General features: G+C 45.8%; 1 protein-coding gene across 2 annotated transcripts; it reads left to right on the forward strand.

Annotated features, from left to right (window-relative positions):
• The first annotated feature begins 967 nt into the window (after positions 1 to 967).
• LOC142571054 (uncharacterized) lies at positions 968 to 14,139 on the forward strand. 2 transcript variants are annotated; one of them, XM_075679350.1, is made up of 5 exons: positions 968 to 1,226; positions 5,040 to 5,098; positions 6,075 to 6,128; positions 11,131 to 12,733; positions 13,603 to 14,139. In XM_075679350.1, exons 1-5 carry the CDS (start codon positions 1,034 to 1,036, stop codon positions 13,983 to 13,985), a joined length of 2,292 nt encoding a protein of 763 aa, XP_075535465.1. In that variant the 5' UTR covers positions 968 to 1,033; the 3' UTR covers positions 13,986 to 14,139. The 2 variants fall into 2 exon arrangements, with proteins under 2 accessions (XP_075535465.1, XP_075535466.1); XM_075679351.1 differs by lacking the exons at positions 968 to 1,226; positions 5,040 to 5,098; positions 6,075 to 6,128 and adding an exon at positions 9,507 to 9,555.
• Positions 14,140 to 22,607: the final 8,468 nt, after the last annotated feature.

Here is a 22,607-nt window from a genome sequence, read left to right on the forward strand (position 1 = left end):
AGTTCCTCTTCTTTTTTAACAGTGGAGCTGTTGTACGCTAGGTTCTGGTGGTTTGTGTGCGTAGGCAAGAAAGATGGCTGCCACCCCAGCGCTAAAAGAGCTAAAACACAAAGCAAAAGCGTATCGCCGGTATGTCCCAGCTTCATTTAATCGCGAGAAGTGTGAAAACATATTGTGATAAATAAGTATCCTAATTAAATAAAGTAAAACTGGAATAGACACTGTTTACTATGCATTGCGGTTTGACGTCGCGGGCTCTATATGGCAAACCACGTAAGCTTATCTCAGTTCCCTTCCACCCGTGCAATGGGTAGGTCGCGTGCATTGAGGACTGCGGCAGAACAGCGCGCCCACAATGAATACCGTCGTGAACAGAAGCGGCAATGCCTGCGGCGAAGGCGGACAGCACAAAATGCGGACGAAGATCGTGCCGCAAACGCCAAGCGTATGCACCTTTGGTTGGATCGCCCCTACCGACTCCACTCCCATCGGAATTGTGGGTGATTTCAACGTAGATATGTCTTGACCGGACGCCAAGTGGTTCGTAGCTTTTATCTTGGAAAGGTTGGGCATTCAATGTTACACAAACATCAGTGGGCCCACGACGCGTCATCGTTCGTTTATAGACCTCACATTGGCCAAGAAACTTTCCATTGTCGCCAGAGAGCCACTCACTGTATATCATAGCGATTATAAAGCGATATTCCCCCTGGTTACCAAATCATAAATAAAAATGAAGGCGGACAAACGAAGGTAAAAAATAATAAAAAGAAGCAATGAGTATACAATTTAATAAAACAACAAAAAAATTGTGAAAAACGAAATTCATTGTGGTATGTGTCTTTTATGCTCAATCAACATATTTATTATCGACATGTTTAAAACCATGTGTAGAGCTCCGCTTGTCATCCACCTTCACAGAGTGGAATGGCTCTGTTTTTTTTTTGTATTTGTCCCTTATGCAGCTTAGCAGACGATACATGAAAAAGAGGGAGTGGACCAAAGGCGCAGTTCGAGCATTTGAGCTCCGGCAATGTTGTGCGCTTGGCTCACACGGCTGGGCGTCTTGACTGTCGCCGTGATGTCGTCGAGCATGGTCCGCGCGACTGGCGTTGGCGGCGCCGACTCGTCTAAAACCGAGTACGGCCTCGACGAAGAATACGTGAAGCTCGCCCGAGAGCGCCCGACGTTTGCAGTCTACGTCCTCATCAACAACGTCGCGTGCGGTGAGCGGTCATCCTCTCTTAATGCGTTAGCATTTAGGAGTGTCAAAGTGGGGAAAAAAGTGTATGTGTGTGAAGCATGGGAAGCTGGTCACCTGGTAGAAATAGGCAGGTGATATACATAAAATACCCCGGATAGTGGACGGGAAAACGGCGCCGCGGTAGCCCAATTGGTTAGAGCATCGCACGCGAAATGCTAAGCCGTGGGTTCGTATCTCACCTGCGGCCAGTTGTTTTTCCATCCATACTCATTTCCGATAATTTATCATTTCTTTAATTCAACTAGTAAGTACAAGTAATTTCCTCTGTGTTGTCCTTCGTGTCTTTGTTTGTTGGCTTCTTATGATATGTATACATAGTGCAACTGACGGTTGTCTGCTCCGGACCACTGTCGCTTGCACTTGACTCCTCAAAGGAGCAGGGCGTGTGTCGGGTGAGATCCTGAACAACACTTTGCAATGTGTTGAATAACGCGGTTTAAATCATGGATCCGGAACACCATAGAGGGGCGACGTAATGCTCATGCATTTCTCTCGCATGCACCGTTAATCGCCACTGAACTTTTCTGGATGTATTATAGCGCAGACTGTGGCGCAGACGAAGTTAACTTTCCGTGCCAGCATGCTGCCATATGACGTCATATAAAAGAATGGGGCATCGGTTAAAAAGGCTGCATGGATACTACCGTATAGATTGACGGGATTTTCTTTTTTTCTTTTTTGCGAGCTCACCATCTGGCCTGTTTACATCGGTGGTGAAATCGTCTTTTTTTTTTTTTTAACTCGCACTGGAAAAACTGGAGACCGAGGTGAAGGGACACTTTCGTTCGAAGCGAGGACATGTGTTTTCTAATTTTTTAATTTCCAAAAACGCAGTTCGTTTTTCTAGGTTATCCGTCTCAGAAACAATGGTGAAGCGTCTGCGCGTATAAACTAAGATTTGTTATAAGAAAAAGCGTCGTAACTCAGTGTTTCCAAAAGGGCTGGACTTGTAATTCTTTCTGGCTTCCACAACGCAGAGCACAATTCTGCTTCATATAATGTTCTAACATGTATTATTTCCTGTATTTTAGAGTACACAACCTAATAGTGTGCATACGACGTAATTGTTTAGAAGGTAGGTCACACTGTTCGATTTCATATACACAGTTTCATCGCCAACTGCCAAATTCCGGACACAATCGTTCATATTGAATTGTCTTGCGGGCCCATTTATGCGAGTGTACTAATGTTATTTTCGCTGGGGGTCCATTTGCACTTGGTTGACTACGGAACTCCATTCTCCAAATCATGTTTCTGTAAATAAACGTGTTTTTGTATTATCGTACACACATAAATTTTGAAATTAATTTGCTTCAGCTCATGGCAACTCTGATAGAAACTGTCACGCCACCACCACCACCACCACCACCACCGCCACCGCCACCACCACCACCACCACCACCACCACCATCATCATCATCATCATAACCATCATCACCATCATCACCATCACCACCATCATCATCATCATCATCATCATCATCATCATTTCCACTGCAGGACGAAGGCCTCTCCCTGCAATCTCCAATTTCCCCTGTCCTGCGCCAACCGATTCCAACTAGCACCCGTAAATGTCCTAATTTCGTCGTACCACCTCGTCTTCTGCCGTCCTCTACTGCGCTCCCCTTCTCTTGGTACCCATTCTGTCACCCTAATTGTCCAATGGTTATCTAATCTGCGCATTACATGACCTGCCCAACGCCATTTTTTTCTCTTAATGTCTATTAGAATATCGTCTATATCCGTTTGATCTCTGACCAAACCGCTCTCTTTCTGTCTCTTAAAGTTATGCCTAGCATTCTTCGTTCCATCGCTCTTTGCGCGGTCCTTAACTTGTTCTCAGGCTTCTTTGTCAGTCTCCAAGTCTCTGCGCCATATGTCAGTACCGGTAAAGTGCACTGATTGTATACTTTACTTTTCAAGGATAACAGTAAGCTCCCAGTCAGGAGCTCACGATGTCTGCCGTATGCGATCCAGCCCACTTTTATTCTTCTGTGAATTTCCTTATCATGGTCAGGGTTCCCTGCGATTAGTTCACCTAGGTAAGCGTAATCCTTCACAGTCTCTAGAGGCTGACTTGCGATCTTGAACTCTTGTTCCCTTGCTCAGTTATTTATCACTATCTTTGTCTTCCGCATATTAATCTTCTGCCCCACTCTTACACTGTCCCTGTTAAAGTCCTCAATCATTTGTTGTAACTCGTCCGCAGTGTTGCTGATTAGAACAATGTAATTGGCAAACCGAAGGTTTCTGAGGTATTCGCCGTCGATCCGTACTCCTAAACTTTCCCAGTTTAACAGCTTGAATACTTCTTCCAAGCACGCAGTGAATAGCATTGGAGAGATTGTGTCTCCTAGTCCGACCCCTTTTTTCATAGGCATCTTCCTACTTTTCTTGTGTAGAATTAGGGTGGCTGTGGAAACTCTGTATATATTTTCTACGGTATTTATGTAAGCGGTCTGTACTCCTTGATTACGCAATGCACCTATGTCTGTTGGTATCTCTACTGAATCAAATGCTTTTTCGTAACCTATGAAAGCCATATAGAGAGGCTTATTGTACTCTGCGGATTTCTCGATAACCTGTATAATGACATGGGTGTGATCCATTATAGAGCATCCTTTCCTGAAGCCAGCCTGCTCCCTTGGTTGACTAAAGTCAAATGTTGCCCTTATTCCATTGGAGATTACTTTGGTAAATATTTTTAATACTGGGAGTAAGCTAATGGGCCTATAATTTTTCAGTTCTTTAACGTCCCCCTTTTTGTGGATTAGTATAATGTTTGCATTGTTCGAGTTTTCTGGGACTCTTGCAATCGATAGACACTTCGTATAGAGAGCCGCCAGTTTTCCTAGCATTATGTCTCCTGCATCTTTGATTAAATTGACTGTTATTCCATCCTCTCCTGCCGCTTTTCCCCGTTTCATGTCTTGCAAGGCCTTTCTGGCCTCATCTCTAGTTACGGGAGGAGTTTCTGTATACTGTTCATTATTGTTTCGAATAGAGTACTCCTGAGTCCCCTGGGTACTGTACAGGTCAGTATAGAATACTTCCGCTGCTTTTATTATACCTTCGAGATTGCTGATGATATTACCCTGCTTATCTTTCAGTGCATACATCTTGGTTTGTCCTATACCAAGTTTCTTTCTCACTGATTTCAGCCTGCGTACATTTTTTACGGCTTCTTCAATCTTTCTCACGTAATAATTTCTAATGTCGCTTATTTTCTTTTCGTTGATCAGTTTTTGACAGTTCCGCGAATTCTATGTTATCTCTTAAGTTGGTACACTTTCATTCTTTGTCGTTTTTTTATTAAGTCCTTTGTTACTTGGGAGAGCTTGCCTACTTGTTGCCTTGGTGCCTTGCCTCCCACTTCAATTGCTGCCTCTGAAGCCAGCCTCGTTACGGTTTCATTCATTACCTCTATGTCATCATCATCATCATCTTTCTGTTCTAAGGCTGCATATTTGTTTGCAAGTACCAGCCTAAATTTGTCTGCTTTTACCCTTACTGCCTCTAAGTTAACCTGTTTTTTCTTAACCAATTTTACTCTTTCTCAGTTTCTCAGAAACTGTCACAGTTTTCTTCGATCAGCGAAATCTTACTGCGCAGCTGGCAACAATACACTACAACGTACGACGCTTCAACGTCCAAGGTTATAGCTACAGATTGCGCCTCAGTCGCAAGCGTCTTAGATATCTTTCGTGAAATACCTGCATTAGACGTAAAAAAGAAGGCTAATTTAAGTTTACCTTTGCCTCGTTTGTGCCCGCAGAAAGATGCCGCATGAATGCTTCGTTCCTGGACAAGGCGAGAAAATGTCTGCCAAGAAGTGTAAGTAGCAGATGTTCGGTTGTTTGCGCAGGAGACGAAGACGTCTGAGGCGACTGAAGAAGGGTTGAAAGCTGCATCATTTTATGCCATGAAAATATTTCGCTTTTTGGTTCATTGAATACGATTTCTGTTTTTCGTTTGACAGATGCTTTGACTGCAGAAATAAAAAAAAATGCTAGACAGATCACCGCAGGGATTATAGAACCTCGTTTTATATAGAACCATAACATTGTGCTCAAGAGTAATTCTGTTTGCATTTGTCAAAAAAGTCGCACGTTACAGTTAAGTTGTTGACACAGCGCAAGGCTAGTTCAGGTTATATGGCTGATTCAGTCGCTCTAGAGTGTTATTCAATCAATGCAGTTCAAAAGCTTTTGCGGTTGAAAGAGGCTGTGTTCAATGGAAGCCTTGCCTTCAACTGACTTTTTTTCTCTCTCTTTGTGTGTGCCTCTTTTAATCAGAGCAATAAACTTTGAGCAGAGATGAGGTTGTAATAGAAAATGTTAGCCCCTCAGGTATGGTGACGCGTGATAATTATTGAGCTGATATGAGACAACGTATACCTAAGTTGCCTGTCAGTGCTTCGCAATCAGCCTGGCTAGCATGCGACTCGTCACCTCGTATAAAAGACGCCAAGCTGCGCTGAACTGTAGCATTAACTCGCTACTATAGCGAAAGTTAGCCGGTATGGGGCAAATCTCATCTGTACAGTCCTCGGTAACTAGCTGTCGTAAAAGGAACTACGTATCATTTCAAAAAAAAAAAAAAAAGCACGCAACGCTTGATCTCTTGCTTTCGAGCGCACTGCAGCCTCCGCGAGGCCAGCAGTCATGAGTAATTTTTGCGACACTTGGATATGCCGTCGTGGTTTCCCCTTACCTTTAAAGCGAAGTGCTTCCACGCGTAGAATCACTTGGTGCATTTCTTTGCTTTCTCTTCAGCGTGCGTCAACTTTCGCTCTCCTTCCTTACTTCAGGTAAACTTGAAAACAAAGGTTTGCATTAGAGAAGAACAGTATCTGCTGGAATACGTGAGTACGCCACATCTCTTCAGCCGTCCAGCCTGTCGTGCCTCGCTTATGGCTTGTAGCTATACACGCGCTCATTTCCACTGGCGGCTGCTTCTCTCGCAGCTAGAATAGTTCTAGCTGCTAGTGAAGCAGCCTCTCGTGAAGAGCTGCTGCAATACGCCCGTGGATCGCAATGGCCATGAGATGAGCTTGCTACTGCGTATTAACAGGTATTGCGGGAAGGATAATAAACGTGCGACGTATGTAGCAGATCATAAGATATGGGTAGACATGAATACGAGAAGGAAATTCACAGAAGACTAGAATGGGTCGCAGTGCATACGGCAGGCATTGCCAACTTCTGACTGGGAGCATGCCACTGTCGTTGAAACGTGTTCGATCGTTGCATTCTACCGGTGCTAACACATGGGGCAGAAACATGGAGCTTAACAAAGAAACTCGACAACAAGTTAAGGACCGCGCAAAGAGCGATGGGACGAAAAAAGCTAAGAGACAGGAACAGAGTGGTGGGGATCGGAGACCCAGTGGCAATCGCGGATGTTCTTGTTGTCATTAGAAGAAAAAAAAAATGGAGCTGGGCTGGCCATGTAAATGCGTAGGGTAGAGTAGATAACCGGTGGACCATTGGAGTTACAGAACGGGTGTCAAGGGAAGGGAAGTGCGTATGAGCACGGCAGTAAATTAGGGGAGGTTGAAATCAGCTAGCGCAAGACGGGGTTAATTGGAGATCGCTGGGAGAGGCCTTCGTCCTGCAGTGGACTTAGGCTGCTGCTGCTGCTGCTGCTGCTGCTGATGATGATGATGTGTAATAACAGCTGGTAGCAGCTGCGAATTCACAGTGCAGCAGATGGCGCGCCAACCTTCGACAACGACGACGACGTACGTGTCTCCTCCTTTTGTGACCGTGTGGCATGAGCCTCAGCTCACAAGAAAAAGTCAAGATGGGAAGCTCGGTGCACGTGGACCGTCGAGGCCGAGCTCCCCTCTAGAGACGCAATGCAGATCGCTACGGACAGACACTGGCCATTTCTTGTCATCAATACGAGATGTTTTATTGATGGACTACCTTGTTTATTCGTTGGCTAACGCCGCAGTAGATGTTTCAATGAACAAAGTTGAGTGCACAAGTATACCCAACGTGCAGAAATACGTACAAAAAAATTTTGCAACGCAGTTGCGCAAATGACGCAAAGCTAGGTCGAGTACCGCTGAAAGAGCACGGACTCTGACATGAATAAGGGCAACATTTTTGTTCACGCGTAGGGTACGTGTAAGGTCTTCGATTACTCTAACCGACTCGTTAGGCGTCCCTGTTCGGGGTCTGAAAAGACGAGTTTTTTTAGTCACGGTTGAGCTTGTCGTCACCTTCCGAACTGGTTTCATTCATGAAGTAACGTATAAAGCTCTGTGAGCTAATCATCCTGTGGGTGCCAGACTGTGTTATCGGAAGAACTTTGACTCTGACCTGTTAACTTATATTGATCACGACCTTTGAACCGCGCCTACCCAAGGCAATTGAAAACTGACGCATTTAAGTGTGCCATACTTTGTGCGGCCAAATTGTGCGGTTGTTAGGATGTCGTGCGTGACTCATTTATTTGGTAGTCATCGTCACAGAAATTGAATGGACCTCATAAGTGCAGCGCTCTGCTGTAAAAGAGATGCTGAGGGAAACGCAATCGATTCTTTGACTGATACGTCAATGCAAATTCTGTCATATTGTTGATATTGTCAAAGCAAATCACTACACATTCCTCACTCTATCGCATGCAAAGGGCTCCACGAGCGTTAGGAAATGTTTTTCTTCATTATGATCAGTATTTCCGCATGCTTTTACGGGTGATAGTATGAAGGCAGTGCCATGTACAAATGGGAGGCAATGGTGTGTTCAGCGGTGCTAACCAACAAGAACGACATCGACAAACAACAATGCCTGCCACAAAACAAATAAGGCAATTCTGCACCGGCATATGCGCACATCACGATTTTCTTCGGAACGCAAAAAAAAAAAAAATCTGCTGCAAGATTCACATCGCGCTCTATCAATATTTTCTGTTGCAGGGAGACAATGTAATGGGAATCGTGGTAAGTTACCTTCTTGATCGCATCATAACGTCTCAGAGATTTTCTGCCGATACTATAGGCTAGCAAGCGATACGGATGGCGCTGTAGCCTATTTAGTCATCGTTGCTTTTGCGCTGTTTTCAACTTAGGCGTGTGCGTTTGGGGCTCAGTTTTCTTGTGAGACAAAAAGAAGCGCCCACGCAAGTTCGTCTCCTTTCTTGTGCATCGGCATTTTTTGCTGGGTTCACAACGAAGCAGCGCGTGTTTTATCATCAGCTCTGTACTTAGACGAACAAGTAGACGCTGATAGGCGTTTGTGTTGGCTGTTTCACGTGTGTTTAGATATAAGTTCCGTACTTGCCGACGTTTGAATAATGTGCAAACAGAGGCCGTGTCTCGTTCGCGCGAAAAGTTTGTGATTGGCTGTCCACTTTAGCTTTGGTAACGCCAGTTGATATGGGAACCGTTCTAATGACCCGAGCGGCTTTGTGAGTACGGACACATGGTCTTAAAATTTAAAACGGGTCACCTAATGTGACAACCAAAAAAATGAAGACAGAGTATGAGGTGGAGGAATATCGCAGATGTCCCAAGCTGAGCAAGGAATCAGTTAATATTAAAAATGTGGGACCACATCGTTATTTGCGCGCACATACTGGGGCAAAGTTTCATTAATTGGTCTATCGATTTGAGCGATTGATTTATTGGGGTTCCCGCTACAACCCCGTAAGTTCATTGTCTTTCAAAAGGAGAACTATCTAATGCGCGTCCTTCGCTTTCACCACTCTTCTAGGAATTTCGTGACATCCCCTGCCGTATAAAGGAGCTCAACGCCAGTTCTGGAATTTCTATTCTCTATCTGTTTTTCTTTCGCTGTCCTTGAGAAGCGCTCATCGTTACCTGACACTGCATATTGTGTGCGTCAGAAATGTCATGTACGCGAAGCTCCGACCATTTCTGCGATCGTGGGGTTCTGCGGATTTCTTATCTGGCGCGATGGCCCAGCGGCTGTGGTGTTCTGTTGATAAGCGCAGGAATCGCGAGTTCGATCCCCGGCCGCAGCAGTCTCATTTCGATGGTAGAATAGTAGCGTACTGAAAGAAACAGGAAGAAATACGAGAAAAGAGGAAAGAAAAGAAAATACTATCGTGCAATGAGCACTGGTGGATGCATGTTAAAGAACTACAGGTTGTCGAAAATAGCCCGAATCTCTCTACCGCGGTGCCAGTCGTAGCCCGCGTGTTGCACTGGGTCGTCCAACTCTAGAATCAATCAACCAATCAATAAACGTCATCTCCTCTCTTTTCAGCGTTGTTACGTCAAGAGCTTGCACATGAAGTTGGAGACGCTCTACTGCCTGTTGGTAAGACTGTACAAAGTGCTGCAAAGTGATGCTCGCAAAAGGCTGTCGGTTGTGCCAAGCCCGGTATATCAAAAGACGACCGACGGGTTGTGAATAACGACATAGTCATGCGAGCGTCCTCGGTTCTTCCACGTACAATTCGGAATAACTTGGAAACCATCCCACCATATCGCATTCTTTTAGTAAATGGTAAGTCGGAACCTGCTGTGCAAACAAGGCTTTTCCGAGTGTAGGGAGGATACGCGGTCAGGTATAGTCGGTTCATGATTTGATGAAAACAGATGGAGAGCTACTAGACAAGACTGTACAAAACAGGAACACGTGCTAGCCTTATTCTGCTGTTCCTACGTTTATGAGGATATATGACCTTTTGTTCGACGTAATATCTGTCGCGTGATAAGAACACGACTCCTTCCATGCCCAGTACAAATAATTATTGAGAATTTTGCGACATCCACTTGGGCGTCCTAGCGACAGCATTGACTCTCGATCACAGAAGTTCACAGACGCGACACTTAAAAGAGGGCGGAAAACACAATATCGACACCAACGCGCATCTGAGATTCTTCGAAGTTGGGGCTAATATGGGGAATGGATGCCATAGCTACCTTTTGGTCTATCTTTGTTCGGCCGGAAGAACTTATTTTCAACATGTCGTGGCCACAACCGACAGTATGAACAGAGGTAAAAGAAGGCCTGCGAATATTTATTCCTGACGTCACGCCCCAAGGCCGACAGTTTTTTCAAATGCAATGTTTTGGAAGCGCGCTTGTGACCAACTAACCAGCTAACTCAATAACCAGCGGCCATTTAAAGAAAGCTTTGCTTTCAGATTTGGCCCTGTATATTTTGCCGTCTTGCGTAATGTGGTTGCGCGAAGCGGTACACAGTCTAAATGGCAGCCTCCATCATTAGACAACGCCGCAGGGTTTACTCTAGTATCGAATAATAGGTCTCTGCTACATAGCGTGACATTCCCCCCCCCCCCCCCATACTCACAGCTGTGTCTCGTCAAATGTGGCAATAACTACAAGCCAGCAGTTGTCTACCATCCCCTAAAAATGAACGATTGATTTCTTATTGAGTCACACAAAAAGGTTAGACAAGAAAACGCAGGAAGCAATCCGATGCTGGGAGAAGCATATAATGCGATAAAGAGAGAATAAAATAGTGGCGAGGATACAGAGAGTTCACTCACGCTAATGAGTTGATAACACAGCAATCCTTGGGTACAGCCTCCCAACAGCGTCTTTCGAGGCACAAAGTCAAACTGAAGAAGAGAGGAGAAACATCACAAGTAGCACTGTTCTGCAATTATAGGCAAAACTGCTGACAATTGCTTTCCCAAAGCACTTATTCAAAATACTGTGGGCCTTTCGGTGTTTCGTTATGGCTAAATGTGCCTTCTACGAGAGGATCCATTTTTGCGTTCAATCTTTTTTTATCGACGTTCAAAATAACGTCCCAAGTGTGTGTTGTTAATGCTGAAATTGGCAACGCCATCGTGTATGTATCGCAGTTGGTAAATATTTTTTGCCGTGTCTTTAAGCGCAGCATCCTGGTATCACTTCGCAGAGGGCCAACGAATTGGCGGAGAACCCTGGTTTGGACGTCGTGCCGACGGCAACACAACCTTCAACCCACGTGCCACTTATACGCTGGCCAAGCCGAAGGCCGTTCAGGCAGATGCTCGCTGCGAGTAATGTATCAGAAATCGGCGACAAGGAGGCTCAGCCTAACCGAGCGGAGCTTGCCGCGGGTGAATACGAGCTCCATCCCGACGGTCACCGCCCATACCGACGCCCCGATCCAGACGATGAATCAACGAGAGGCGACAGCGCGCCACCAGGGGCGAACGATTACGATGACGAAATAGCCAGGTGGCGAGAGGACTACTGGAAGAAACGCCGCTATGTTTATAATGAGGAAAACGATGGCGATGTGGTCAATTCCGCCGGTGGAGAGCACCATGAGAGCGACCGCCCACCGCGCTGGCAGCAGCACCGTCGCAAGAGCGAAGAGTCGCCTGATCTGGAAGACTCGAACGGCAGCAGCGATGAGCGTCAAAAGAGCCGACCCAACCGTCGGCGCGGTGCGGCCGGAAATGACAGGGACAACTATCGTGGAAGGGCTCCGCAAGGAGGCTACGAGACCGATCAAGACGATGCCCTAGAGAATAACCATGCAAGGAGAGCAAGAGGACCACAAGAAGGCTACGATGCTGACCAAGGAGGGTACCTGGGCAACAGTGGTAGAAAGAGACCAAGAGGACCCCCAAGAGACTACGAGGGTGACGACGAAAGGGTGCCGGCCAATGGTCGCAGAATTAGGACAAGCGGACTACACGAAGGCTACGAGGTCGACCAAGATGATGACCTGGACAAGAGACGTGGAAGGAGAACAGGAGGCCCACAAGGAGGCTACGATGCTGACCAGTGGGATATCCTGGACAAAAGTCGCAGAAAGAAAACAAGAGGACCACCAGGAGACTACGAGGATTACCGAGAAGGAGTCCCGGCCAATGGTCGTAGAATAAGAACAAGAGGCCCACGAGAAGACCACGAAACTGATCGAGAAAGGAACGTGGACAAGAATCGTGAAGAGAGAGCAAGAGAAGTGCGTGGGTACGACGGTGATGAAAGAGTCCTCGGCGCCATCCATGGAAAGAGAACAAGAGAACCACAAGGATATTACAAAAATGATCAAGAGGAGGTGCCGGCCAAAGGTCGTAGAAGAAAGGCGAGGCGACCTCAAGACGACTACGATGCTCATCGGGAAGACACCTTGGACAACAATCACGAAAGGAGAAGAGGACCACAAGATTATGATGCTGACCAAGATGGTGTCCCGGCCAATGGGCGCAGGAAAATGACGAAAAGACCACGAGGAGGCTATGGTGCTGAACGAGGAGGGGCCATATCCACTGGTCGCAGAAGGACAAGAGCACCACAAGGAAGTTATGAGGGTGACCAAGATCTCTCGCATGATTGGTCTGTGGGAATGGAGGACGATGAAACGCCGTCCTACATAAGCGGCGGTGGTCCCGAGCGCGACTCTGTAAAAAGTTACGAACACGACATCGAAGGGCCTTTCTCGACCGTGGACCCGGATTGGTGGAGGCGCTGGAAATTGGAAAGACGTAGCCGCGGCACAAGGCTCACGACACCAGACAGGGAGGGTGAGCGTGAGCTGAACGAGGTTCTGCAGATGTTATTTATTTATTCATGTTCATATATGCTGGGAGTTGTCGATCATTTTCTTCTCAGTTTGCCATTTGCTAGTCTCTGAAGTACCTGAGTTGGAAGAGAGCCTGCCCCATATAGGCGAAATTGTCTGGTTTGATATACAGAAAAGCCACGCATCCTTCAACTGAGAAAGTGTCTTTCTGAGAAATCCGTATATGCATTTTTTTGTAGATTTTAAAGATTTTTTTGAGGTGGGGGGTGGGATTAATATCTTTTATTTCGTGATAGTTCTTGCGCCTTACGTATTTCCGCAGAGCTTTTATTTATTTACTGCCTAGAAAGTAGAAACTACCGGCCGCATGCACAGGAGGCAGGCAATTGTCGTACTGTTATGTTACATGAAGCAAAAGACGCCAAACATTGCCACCAAAGTTGTTTCAAAGAAAGCGTGAATGGATACAGGATGGGCATTGAAAAACACATAACTGTACTTGAGCGAGGGATGAATCAGAGTGAATGAGTATTACCCGTACATAGTAGTGAAGCCAGAATAAGACGGCGGGGATGGCGGGGGGGAGAGGGGGGAGAGGCGGGTAGATAACGAAGATAGCAATTTAAACAGGTCTATCTTCACTGCCCTCCATATCTGTTCTCACAAACACCTGAACTTAGTTGCTTAGTGGTCTGATGTCTGCCCCTTTTTCCGAATTTTGAATAGTCTTATCTTTCAATAATTTTAGACTACTAAGCTTCCGTAAGAGGCCCAGTTTACCATCGTCGCAATGTGGTATTTAGGCTTGCAACCAGAACACTATTTAGTCAATGCGGTGTGACAGTGCAATCGTTGTCTTCTTCTTCACAGAGGAGCGGAGCAACAAGCCTCGTGGAGGATGGAGCAGGCGCTTAGAAGAAAATGAAGCGTCTGCAGAAGGCGTCGGCGATGAAATGCCTGCTTACAAGCGTACGAGTAGGCCTCGAAAGAATGAAAATGAACGAGGCGACGCGCTTCTCGACACGATCCGTGCCAGAGACGACAAGAGGTCGCATACGACTTGGTCCGGTTTCGAGGACTTCATCAGATTTGACGACGACGACGGCGCCGAGGAGCCTCCAGAAGCCAGCGGCTCTGGCCGCGACCAGCGCAACGAGAAAGGGGGGATTCGCGAGCATGCCAACGCTCGGAAGAAGAAGCGTGGCGACAAACGCAGTAGCCGTGCTCTGCAGAGTGGGCTGAAGATTCCCTAGGCCAAGCAACGCAGAATGACAACGTGCCTGTCATACGAGAAGCGCAACCCTATAAGTGACGTTCATAATAGCTAGCGGAGATTGAAAGTGTGTCGCGAAAAGAAAAAAATGAGCGGGAAACTTAGGTACTAATTAAATGGACAATAGTCGCTATAGCAGGTTTGTCAGAGTTTACCTTGTCGTTCCTTTTTTCACTATTATCATGATCATGATCATGATCATGATCAGCTCATTTTATGTTTACTGCAGCATAAAAAGGATTCAAAAATTCAAATTCTGGAGTTTTACGTGCGACAACCAGATTCTGATTTTGAGGCACGCCGTAGTGGAAGACTCCGGATTAATTTTGGGCTACCTGGGGTTCTTTAATGTGCACCTAAATCTAATTACACGAGCATGCTCATATTCCGCCATCACTGGAATACAGCCACGGCTGCCAGGATCGAATTCGCGACCTCGAGATCAACAGCACAACGCCATCCCTCTAAGCTACCGCGGCGGGTTAAAAAAAGAGAGAAGCCTGTACCAGCAGTTTCCTGTTAAACCCATGTCTTGGTAAGCCGGCTCTCTCCTATGTCTGCAAATTCCCGATCTCGTTAGAACGCCTTGTTACTGCCTTACTCGTCCCTTGGCACTGTTGTTATTGTTTCTCCAATATGCCGCCTGTTATCTGCTCTACGCGTTACTTTACCTGCACTACACCACTTCCTCGTGCTAATCTACAACACAATATTAACTATTCATTTACTTTTAGTCCACAATAACGTATTCCTGCCTCTTCACGCTACGCCTAAAGTGTTTCTTACCATCTCTCGTTACACTGTCCTTAGCTACTCCACAAGCTTCATCGTTATAACCCAAGTTTCACTACTTATAGGTTAGTACTGGTGGAAGATACCGATTGTTTACTTTTATTTTCAAGGATATCGGTAAGCTAGCTGTCATGGCTTGGAAGTGCCAGGTGTATGCTCTATGTAACTCATCGTTATTTATCGGGAAGTTTCCTTCTCATGATCCGGGTGCCTTGTGAGTATACTTGGCCTGTATAAATGAACTCGTGCACGGCTTGAAGGGGATGTCTTTTCTTTGTTCGCCCGGATACTGAGCATTACCATCGTTTTATTGAGTCTTCTTAATACCACCACGAGACTTTCCAGGTTTACGCCTTCCATCGTGAATTGTAAGCCATTCCTAGCGTAGCTAAACACGACAATGCAATTTGCAAACTACAGGTTGCTAACGTTGAAAACGTTAGCTCGAAACAGAAAGGTACAAGATACATGCGCTGTCGACAGCGCATACGTCTTGTCCCTTTTTCTTTCGCGGTGACTTTCGTTAGAAAATGACCTGCCAACTCGCCCTAACAACCACCTTGTTCAGGTAAAGGATTCCCGTTGATCTTCACACATGATCACTCCCAATCTAGCATCTTTATCACATATTCCAAGCATGCCGTGAGCAGCATAGCAGAAATTGTGTCCCCTTGTCCAATGCCCTTCTTCAATGGTATATTTCTGATTTCCTTGTGAAGCAATTTGTTAACTGTAGTATCTCTGAAGATATTTCCTAAGATGTTCATGTACATTTCCCCTACCGCTTGATTACACATTTCCTATACCACAACACCTTTTCACAATCCATGAAGGTGGTTTATATAGGGTCTTCTTTCTAGCTGCACCAAATTTTTGAACATTGCTTGCGGCAGATAGCAGAATTGTTAACCTTATAAAGCTGAATTTCACGATGAGGTGGCCACTAGTTCTACGAGAACTCAAAATACTTATTAGAATAATTAACATAATTAAACTACCTCACTTTGTAGTTAATTACGTCACGGCACATACGAATTTTAGCTAGTAAGTTTGCCAGGCATATCGTAGTGGAACGATATCTGAGGATGACACCGGTTTCGAGATATGCGCCGTCAAACTTGCGATAAAGATGCGCTGTTAATTGGCACAGTTACTTTATAAAAATAATGCTGTTTTGGATTGAAGTACAGAAATAACTGGAACGCCAACTCATTTCTTCGGAAAATTTGAAAATTAATATCTCGAAACTGCTGTTGTCGCAGGAATTCGTTCCCAGTAGATGCGCCATGCGAGATCACCAGCTATAATTTCTAGATTAAAATATGTTTGTAAGGTGATTGATTAAAAGTTAATTAGTGCAAATATGGTAATTATTTAATTATTGATTTAGATTTCTCCCCAGAAGTAATGGCCGCCTCATCGAGTAACTTAGCTCAAGGGTTAGAAGTGTGCTATCGGCCACATGCAATTTTCAAAAAAAAAAAAAAAATGGTGCCGCTAGAAGTACAGCTGGCATCCCATAGACAAATTCTTAATCTCTTACTAATGACATGGATGCAATACATTGGCAGATATCGCTTTCTGAAAACAACGTGTTCGCTATGTTGATCGAAGTCGGGTGTTACCCTGATTCTATACGAAGTTAGCTTATGGAATGCTTATATGTCTACTTATTTATTGTTCGTATTTGAACATACTGCAGCCCCTACTAAAGGAATGGGCACAGAGTAGAAGGTTACAAAAGTATGTTTCAGACAGTGCAAACATATTTTAAGCAGCAAAAACACAATTATGCAACGAAAGTAGAGAAAACGCTCTCACTATCATCAAATGTGGTAAGAAATTAATTGACCCGAAAGGAACAGAATATCGCCAGGTAAGTAATTCCAAAAGTCAATAGTATGCGAGCCAAGAAACTAATAAAATGCGTTTTATTGAGCGTAAGACAGTTTTAGGTTAAGTTTAGGATAATTGCGAGTCGATTACATCTAGTAGAAGATATGAATGCTGCCACAAAAAGATAATAATATCGTAACATAAAAGAATATATTTCCTGACGGGCGGAGATCAGTGCTAAGTTTCAGGATAAAAGAAAACACCTGACGTAGCTGCGGCATAGTGCGTGCACAGCCTTCTGTGCAGCTTAAGAGCCTGAAGGCAAACAACGATTCATGCACTCTCGTTCCCAGCGTTACCAGCATTTATGCAATACTGAGATTATGATGTAATAAAATCACGTTTGCATCCTTGCAGGTCTCTGGCGTACTACACGTCATGTGGAATAGCGTATGACGCTTGTAAGCTTTTCCAACAGAGTTTTAAAGTCATTTTCTTTATGAGATGAACTTTTATTCTATTTTCTTCCGCCGCACTTACTTGAACATGTCTCGTTAAGTCGTTTTTAACTCCGTGCGTAATTACACGCGGAAGGTAACTTTATTCTTCGTATCTGTGTGTAATATTGGTGACGTGGTGAAAACGGGTTTTGTACAGTTCAGCATAGAATTCCTCTGGAGCATTGAATGCAACCTTGGAAGTTCTGATGACATTTTCCTGCTGATATACGACTCAGCCTTTTTCTTCGAATGCCAAGTCTCTTTCCTTCTGATTTCATGCTTCGCTCGTTCTTTACTGCTTCATTGGTTTTTTCAGCTGTATCATTTCGAACGTGACTCATTTTCTTCTTGTGGACCCGTTCTGAAAAGTCGGCCAATTTGATTTGACCTCTTGAGTAGAAGACATTCAGAAAAAAGAAAAATTAAATTATGGGTTTTTACGCGCCAAAACCATGATCTGATTATGAGGCACGCCGTAGGGGGGCGCTACGGAAATTTGGACCACCTGGGGTTCCTTAACGTGCACCCAACCCTAAGTACACGGGTGTTTTCGCATTCAGCCCCCATCGGAATGCCGCCGCTGTGTCCGGGATTCGATACCGAGACCTCGTGCTTAGCAGCCCAACACCATAGCCATTAAGCAACCACGGCGGATTGGAAACGTTCAGATCGTCTTGTTTCTTTATTAGGTCTTTCCTTACATGGAAACGTTTGCCTGTTTCCTGTCTTAGTGATATAACTTCGACTTTAAGTGCGGCTTGTGACATTATTGTTTCGCTTTCTTTCTGACAAAGTTTTTTTTCCTTTCGCTCAAAATATTTAGGAACATCCTCGAAATCACTAACCAGAAATCGCTGCCCTTTAAGTTACCCAACACCTCTACATACTGCGTAATATTGAAGTCAGTGCAGGCTACGATATCTGTTTCATACCTTGTTTGGCCTGGTTGCGCTCCTGTAGAATTACTTTATATCACAGCAGTTACGGAAAGAAAATTCGGCAGAACCCATCTCACAATGACTGTCGACGGTAATGCATTATCATGAATCAATATAGCTACACAACGTATTGTCGCCGTCGAAACGAGTTATGTACGAGGCGTGTACTGCAGCGGGACAGCTTTTTCGCGCTTCCCTAGGAACACTCGGTGCCATCTGGCGCCACCGCAGCGAAGCCTGCGCATGGCCTCCGAAATGCACGGCGCACCGGTGCGTGCGAGCGCTGAGAAATGTGTCATGCGGCAACAGGGCTCCTCTCGCGAACTTCTTTCTGAACACGCTGCACCATCGAGTGGTGCTGTTGAGAAGTCCGAGCTGGGCCTCCGAGACGAGAAGCGTGGCGCACCAGTGCCTGCCAAAGCAGAAGATTGTACCCTCGATGGCCGCACACTCAGTGGTACATGCTCAGTGACCCAAGTTGACGAGACGTTCAATGAAGAGCGGTAGATACTCAATGCATTCATTACACAGCTCGCTAAAGCGTTGGCGTGAAAGGCGCGTTGTTTGAAAAGTGGCACATACCTAGTGCATTTGTGGCACAGCCTGCTAATGCGTCGGGTTACTGTCCCTGAGGAACCTCTGTGACGTGGTTTTGATTCCTCTCAAGATCGGAGAAACTTAAGGAACCTATTTCGTCATTGTGGAGCGGCACATTCCTAGTGCCGCATGCCTAGTTAGCCAAGTTGGCATCAAAGACGTTCATTTAAAAACGCCACATACCTACCGACAGATCCGTAGCTCTCGCGCTCTCTCAAACAGAGGCTGAAGTCATAGTGGCCGACTCTCAACAGGCGTGTCGCAGCTTCGCTAGCGGCAAAATTTATGCCAATACGCTCAAAATCATGAGTCAAAAGCCGCCGAGAAGATTAGTCATGATCATCTGGGCGCCAGCTCATCACAGCATTCCTGACAACGAGGTCGTCAGCCACGTGTCTCGAAATTTGACCCACCGAGCAGACACCGAGGAATCCGAACCCGAGCGCATGCGTCCTCTAGTCTCGTGCCAAGATACCACACAATATTACAAGCTGACCGGCAAGACATACACACGCGCACATGAGTCACCTAGAGAGTCATGAGTCACCACGAGTCACCCCACCTAGAAAGCAGGAGCGATTTCTCCGATCTCTAGAAGTTAATACCCACCTAACCCCACCTAACCCCCACCTAACCAGCAATCACCTCATAGCGCCTACACAATGCTCTCCGCAATGCCGCTTCTGCGCAGAACTCGGGTCCTTAAGACACATAGCAGGGGGTTCCAGACAGACACCATTACATCCTCCGAACCTTTATGAAACCAACGAGCTTTGGGAGAGAGCGTTGGCCGGCTCCGCACTCAAGGATCAGCAACGGCTGATCGCGAGAGCCCAGGACGTCGCCCGAACTCAACGCATTCTGTAATGAGGACGCCTCTCCAAAGCTTAATTTATGTAATAAACATGTTTATTGTTTCTTTTTACTGGCACATACCCAGTAAGCCAAGTTGGCATCAAAGAATGTTATCGAAGACGAGCACAGATCAAGTGCCACATATAGCCAGTGCTCGATCGAAGTCCGCATCAGAGTTTATTCGAACAGTGGTGCCTGCCCAGTTCCGCATCTGCAGTGACCCATATCGGCGTGAAAGAGTTTTGTTGAAGAGAGGCAACTATGTACTCATTACTACATCCAAGTTGATCCGATGGTTGGTTTCGAACAATGTTCCCTCATCACAGCAGCCCGATGCTCTAACCATTAGACCATGGATTACACAGTGACCCAGGTTGGCTGGAAAACGGTGATACATGCATACATAGCCCCTGGAAAATCCGTGGAGTGCTAACGCCACCAAATAACCCTTTAAATTTATCCGATGCTAGGTGGAATCAAGCCCGCGTCACGCGTGTTCTTCAAGGACAGCAGCCCGACGCTCTAACGGGTTGCGTCAGAAATCCACTGTATATGTGCCACTTTTCAGTTAACGTCTTTCACGCCTACGATTTAACAAGCGGCGCCACGAATGCAGTGGGCATGTGCCACACTTCAATGAACCTCTCGCCATCTTGGGTCACTGAGTATGTGCCACTGACTGCGGCAAGCGAGTAAACAATTCTCAGCGAGTGCACACATCGGCGCTCCACGCGTCTCGTCTCGAAGGCCACGTGCGGACTTCTTGGCAGCGCCACTAGATGGCGTAGCATGTTCAGAAAGAAGGCGGAGAGAGGAGCCCGTCTGCCACATGACGCATTTCTCAGCGTCCACGCGCACCGACGGGTCATGCATTTCGAAGGCCACATGCAGGATTCGGGGCGCAGCCACTAGATGGCGTCCAGTGTTCTTCGGAATGCGCAAAAGAGGAGTCCCGCACACGCCTCATAGAAAACTCGTTTCGCCAGTGCCAATATGTTGCGTCGCTATATTGATTCAAAGCTAAACGCGTTATCGTCGACAGTCATTCCGAGGTGTGTTTTGCCGAATTTTTTTACTTCTTCATTAACATGAATTAAAGTTTATGCATAGAGGTGTGCTACACCTATTCGTATATGTTGTTTAGTTTTATGATGATTACTACGCTTTCATTAATTCTGTACGACTAATCGATGTTCCCCGCTACGTCTTTGTGTGTTAGAAATGCGACTTAGTATTCCTTCTCATCTAAAACGCCTCTGTAGCAGAAGACGTGACTATTAATCAACACAGTATTATTGACCTCCTCACCACACTCTCTGATCAATGCCTGCTACATCCATTGAAATCGAAGAGTGACGCCTGATAATTCCTGCCATGCCAAGTGAACTTCGCAAGACGGGGTTCGCGTGTTGAATGCGGCCAATGCTAGTTTTCAGCGATGGTCTGTCCGAGTCCAGAAGTACTTAGCACCTTCAGCTGTTGCACAGGACTGAACCGCGGGTTAATTACCAGGTTCATTAGGACGCGGCCGAAATTCGTGATGGATCGAGGAGTCTGCATGGGGCATCGAAGTTGCAACCACCGTTGGAAACTAGCCCCATTATTGAGAGATTTTGCAACGTTCTACTGTTGGAACTTTTTTACGACGGCAATGTGCCTTCAAGCAGTCTTGATAGTGCCACTTCAAGAAGGCAGTCATTCAAAGTCATATATCGCGCAATGCTTCATGAGCTGGATGCTATGCTGACGAATTTCTGATTGCACTTGGAGTCACAGCAACAAATGTAGCTTTCTAGGAGAACGGGCGAGTAACGTTCCGACGGCGTAATTACCGTCTGGGTGTTAAGTCTACGAAGAAGGAGGAGGAACAGTGACAGGGGAGAGGCGCGGACGTCAACCAGATGCACATCCGGATTGCTACCCTGCACAGGTGGAAGGAAGTAACAAGATAAAAAGAAAGAAAGGAGAGGGAGAAAGGGGAGGAATTATCAGGGTGAATCCATGAGGCTGCCCATCACGCCTACGATCGGTCACTGAGGCCAGTCGATTTCATTAAGTGAACGAACGCCCGCGGCGTTTAATTTCTAAACGAAGAATTCGGCAGTCTTGATTTACTTAGTCACCAGTGCGAAGACGTACTTTCTTGCGCGAACTTGTGTTTTTTTTATCCACACGCTGAGCTAAGAATGTACGGTAGAAGAATGTTGTCAATGGTATCCGGAGAAGGAGAGAAATAGATTCATTGGTAAGAAAAATATTGAATGTCGTCCTGGACGAACGCGTCTTGGCCAGCTGCTCAGCGTTGAGGTCAAATAAATGACGGGGAAAGAGAGGAAATGATAACTGTGTATGTCCTTGTTTCTAAAACATTGCAGTCAACAAGGGCCTGCGTCATGCGTCACCACCATTAAAAAGTGCCTAGGTTCGTCTGATGAGCATACGGTTCTCGCGATGAATATTGAAAAGCTTTTTGTTACGGACAGGCTGGAATCATGCTATTCGCCGCTTGCAAGATAGTGGTTTTCAATGACCCGCACTTTTATAAGCAGATTGGCTGTAGTTCAAAACTGAATGCGCGTGCTTTACCTGGAACTGCAGCTTTCAAGTCATTACATGAAACAAACGTATGCTTAGAAACTACTATTGCGAAGTGGAGAACGAAACCACGCTTTTTTCACTCGCACCTGCGCTTCCAGTTTATCCAAAGTTAGGCCAGATGTATTGAGATGCTTTCTCATAGCACTACTGTACGCAGCCGAACACCAACTAAACTGCACTGGTAAGTAGTGGGTGCTCATTAGTGCGGATGCTTGTCAGCGTTTCCTTCTCAAGGTAACTTCCGCGTGAATTCGGTCAATTGACTTCGTATAACGCTGGCCAAGCCGTATGCATCCTGTGTAATATATTAGAAATTGTTCAGTAGGTGGGGACGTGCGTCTTAAAAAACAACTGCAATCACGGCTTACATGGAAGCGCTCTGTTTAAGATTGTAGTTTTAGGCAACAAAGAGATGTCCTTATGTGTAAGGTGAGTTTTGCTCACCTTACATTGACATTAATCACATTAATGACCTTACATATGACA

The sequence above is a fragment of the Dermacentor variabilis genome, chromosome 2, assembly GCF_050947875.1.
Source record: "Dermacentor variabilis isolate Ectoservices chromosome 2, ASM5094787v1, whole genome shotgun sequence".
NCBI lineage: Eukaryota > Metazoa > Arthropoda > Arachnida > Ixodida > Ixodidae > Dermacentor > Dermacentor variabilis.

Bases quoted from the DNA above. Each gene is read 5' to 3' on its own strand.
- LOC142571054 (XM_075679350.1), top strand. From the start codon at position 1,034: ATGTTGTGCGCTTGGCTCACACGGCTGGGCGTCTTGACTGTCGCCGTG. The intron at 1,227-5,039 runs GTGAGCGGTCAT...TTGTGCCCGCAG, and splicing joins CATCAACAACGTCGCGTGCG to AAAGATGCCGCATGAATGCT. The intron at 6,129-11,130 runs GTGAGTACGCCA...ATCACTTCGCAG, and splicing joins AACAGTATCTGCTGGAATAC to AGGGCCAACGAATTGGCGGA.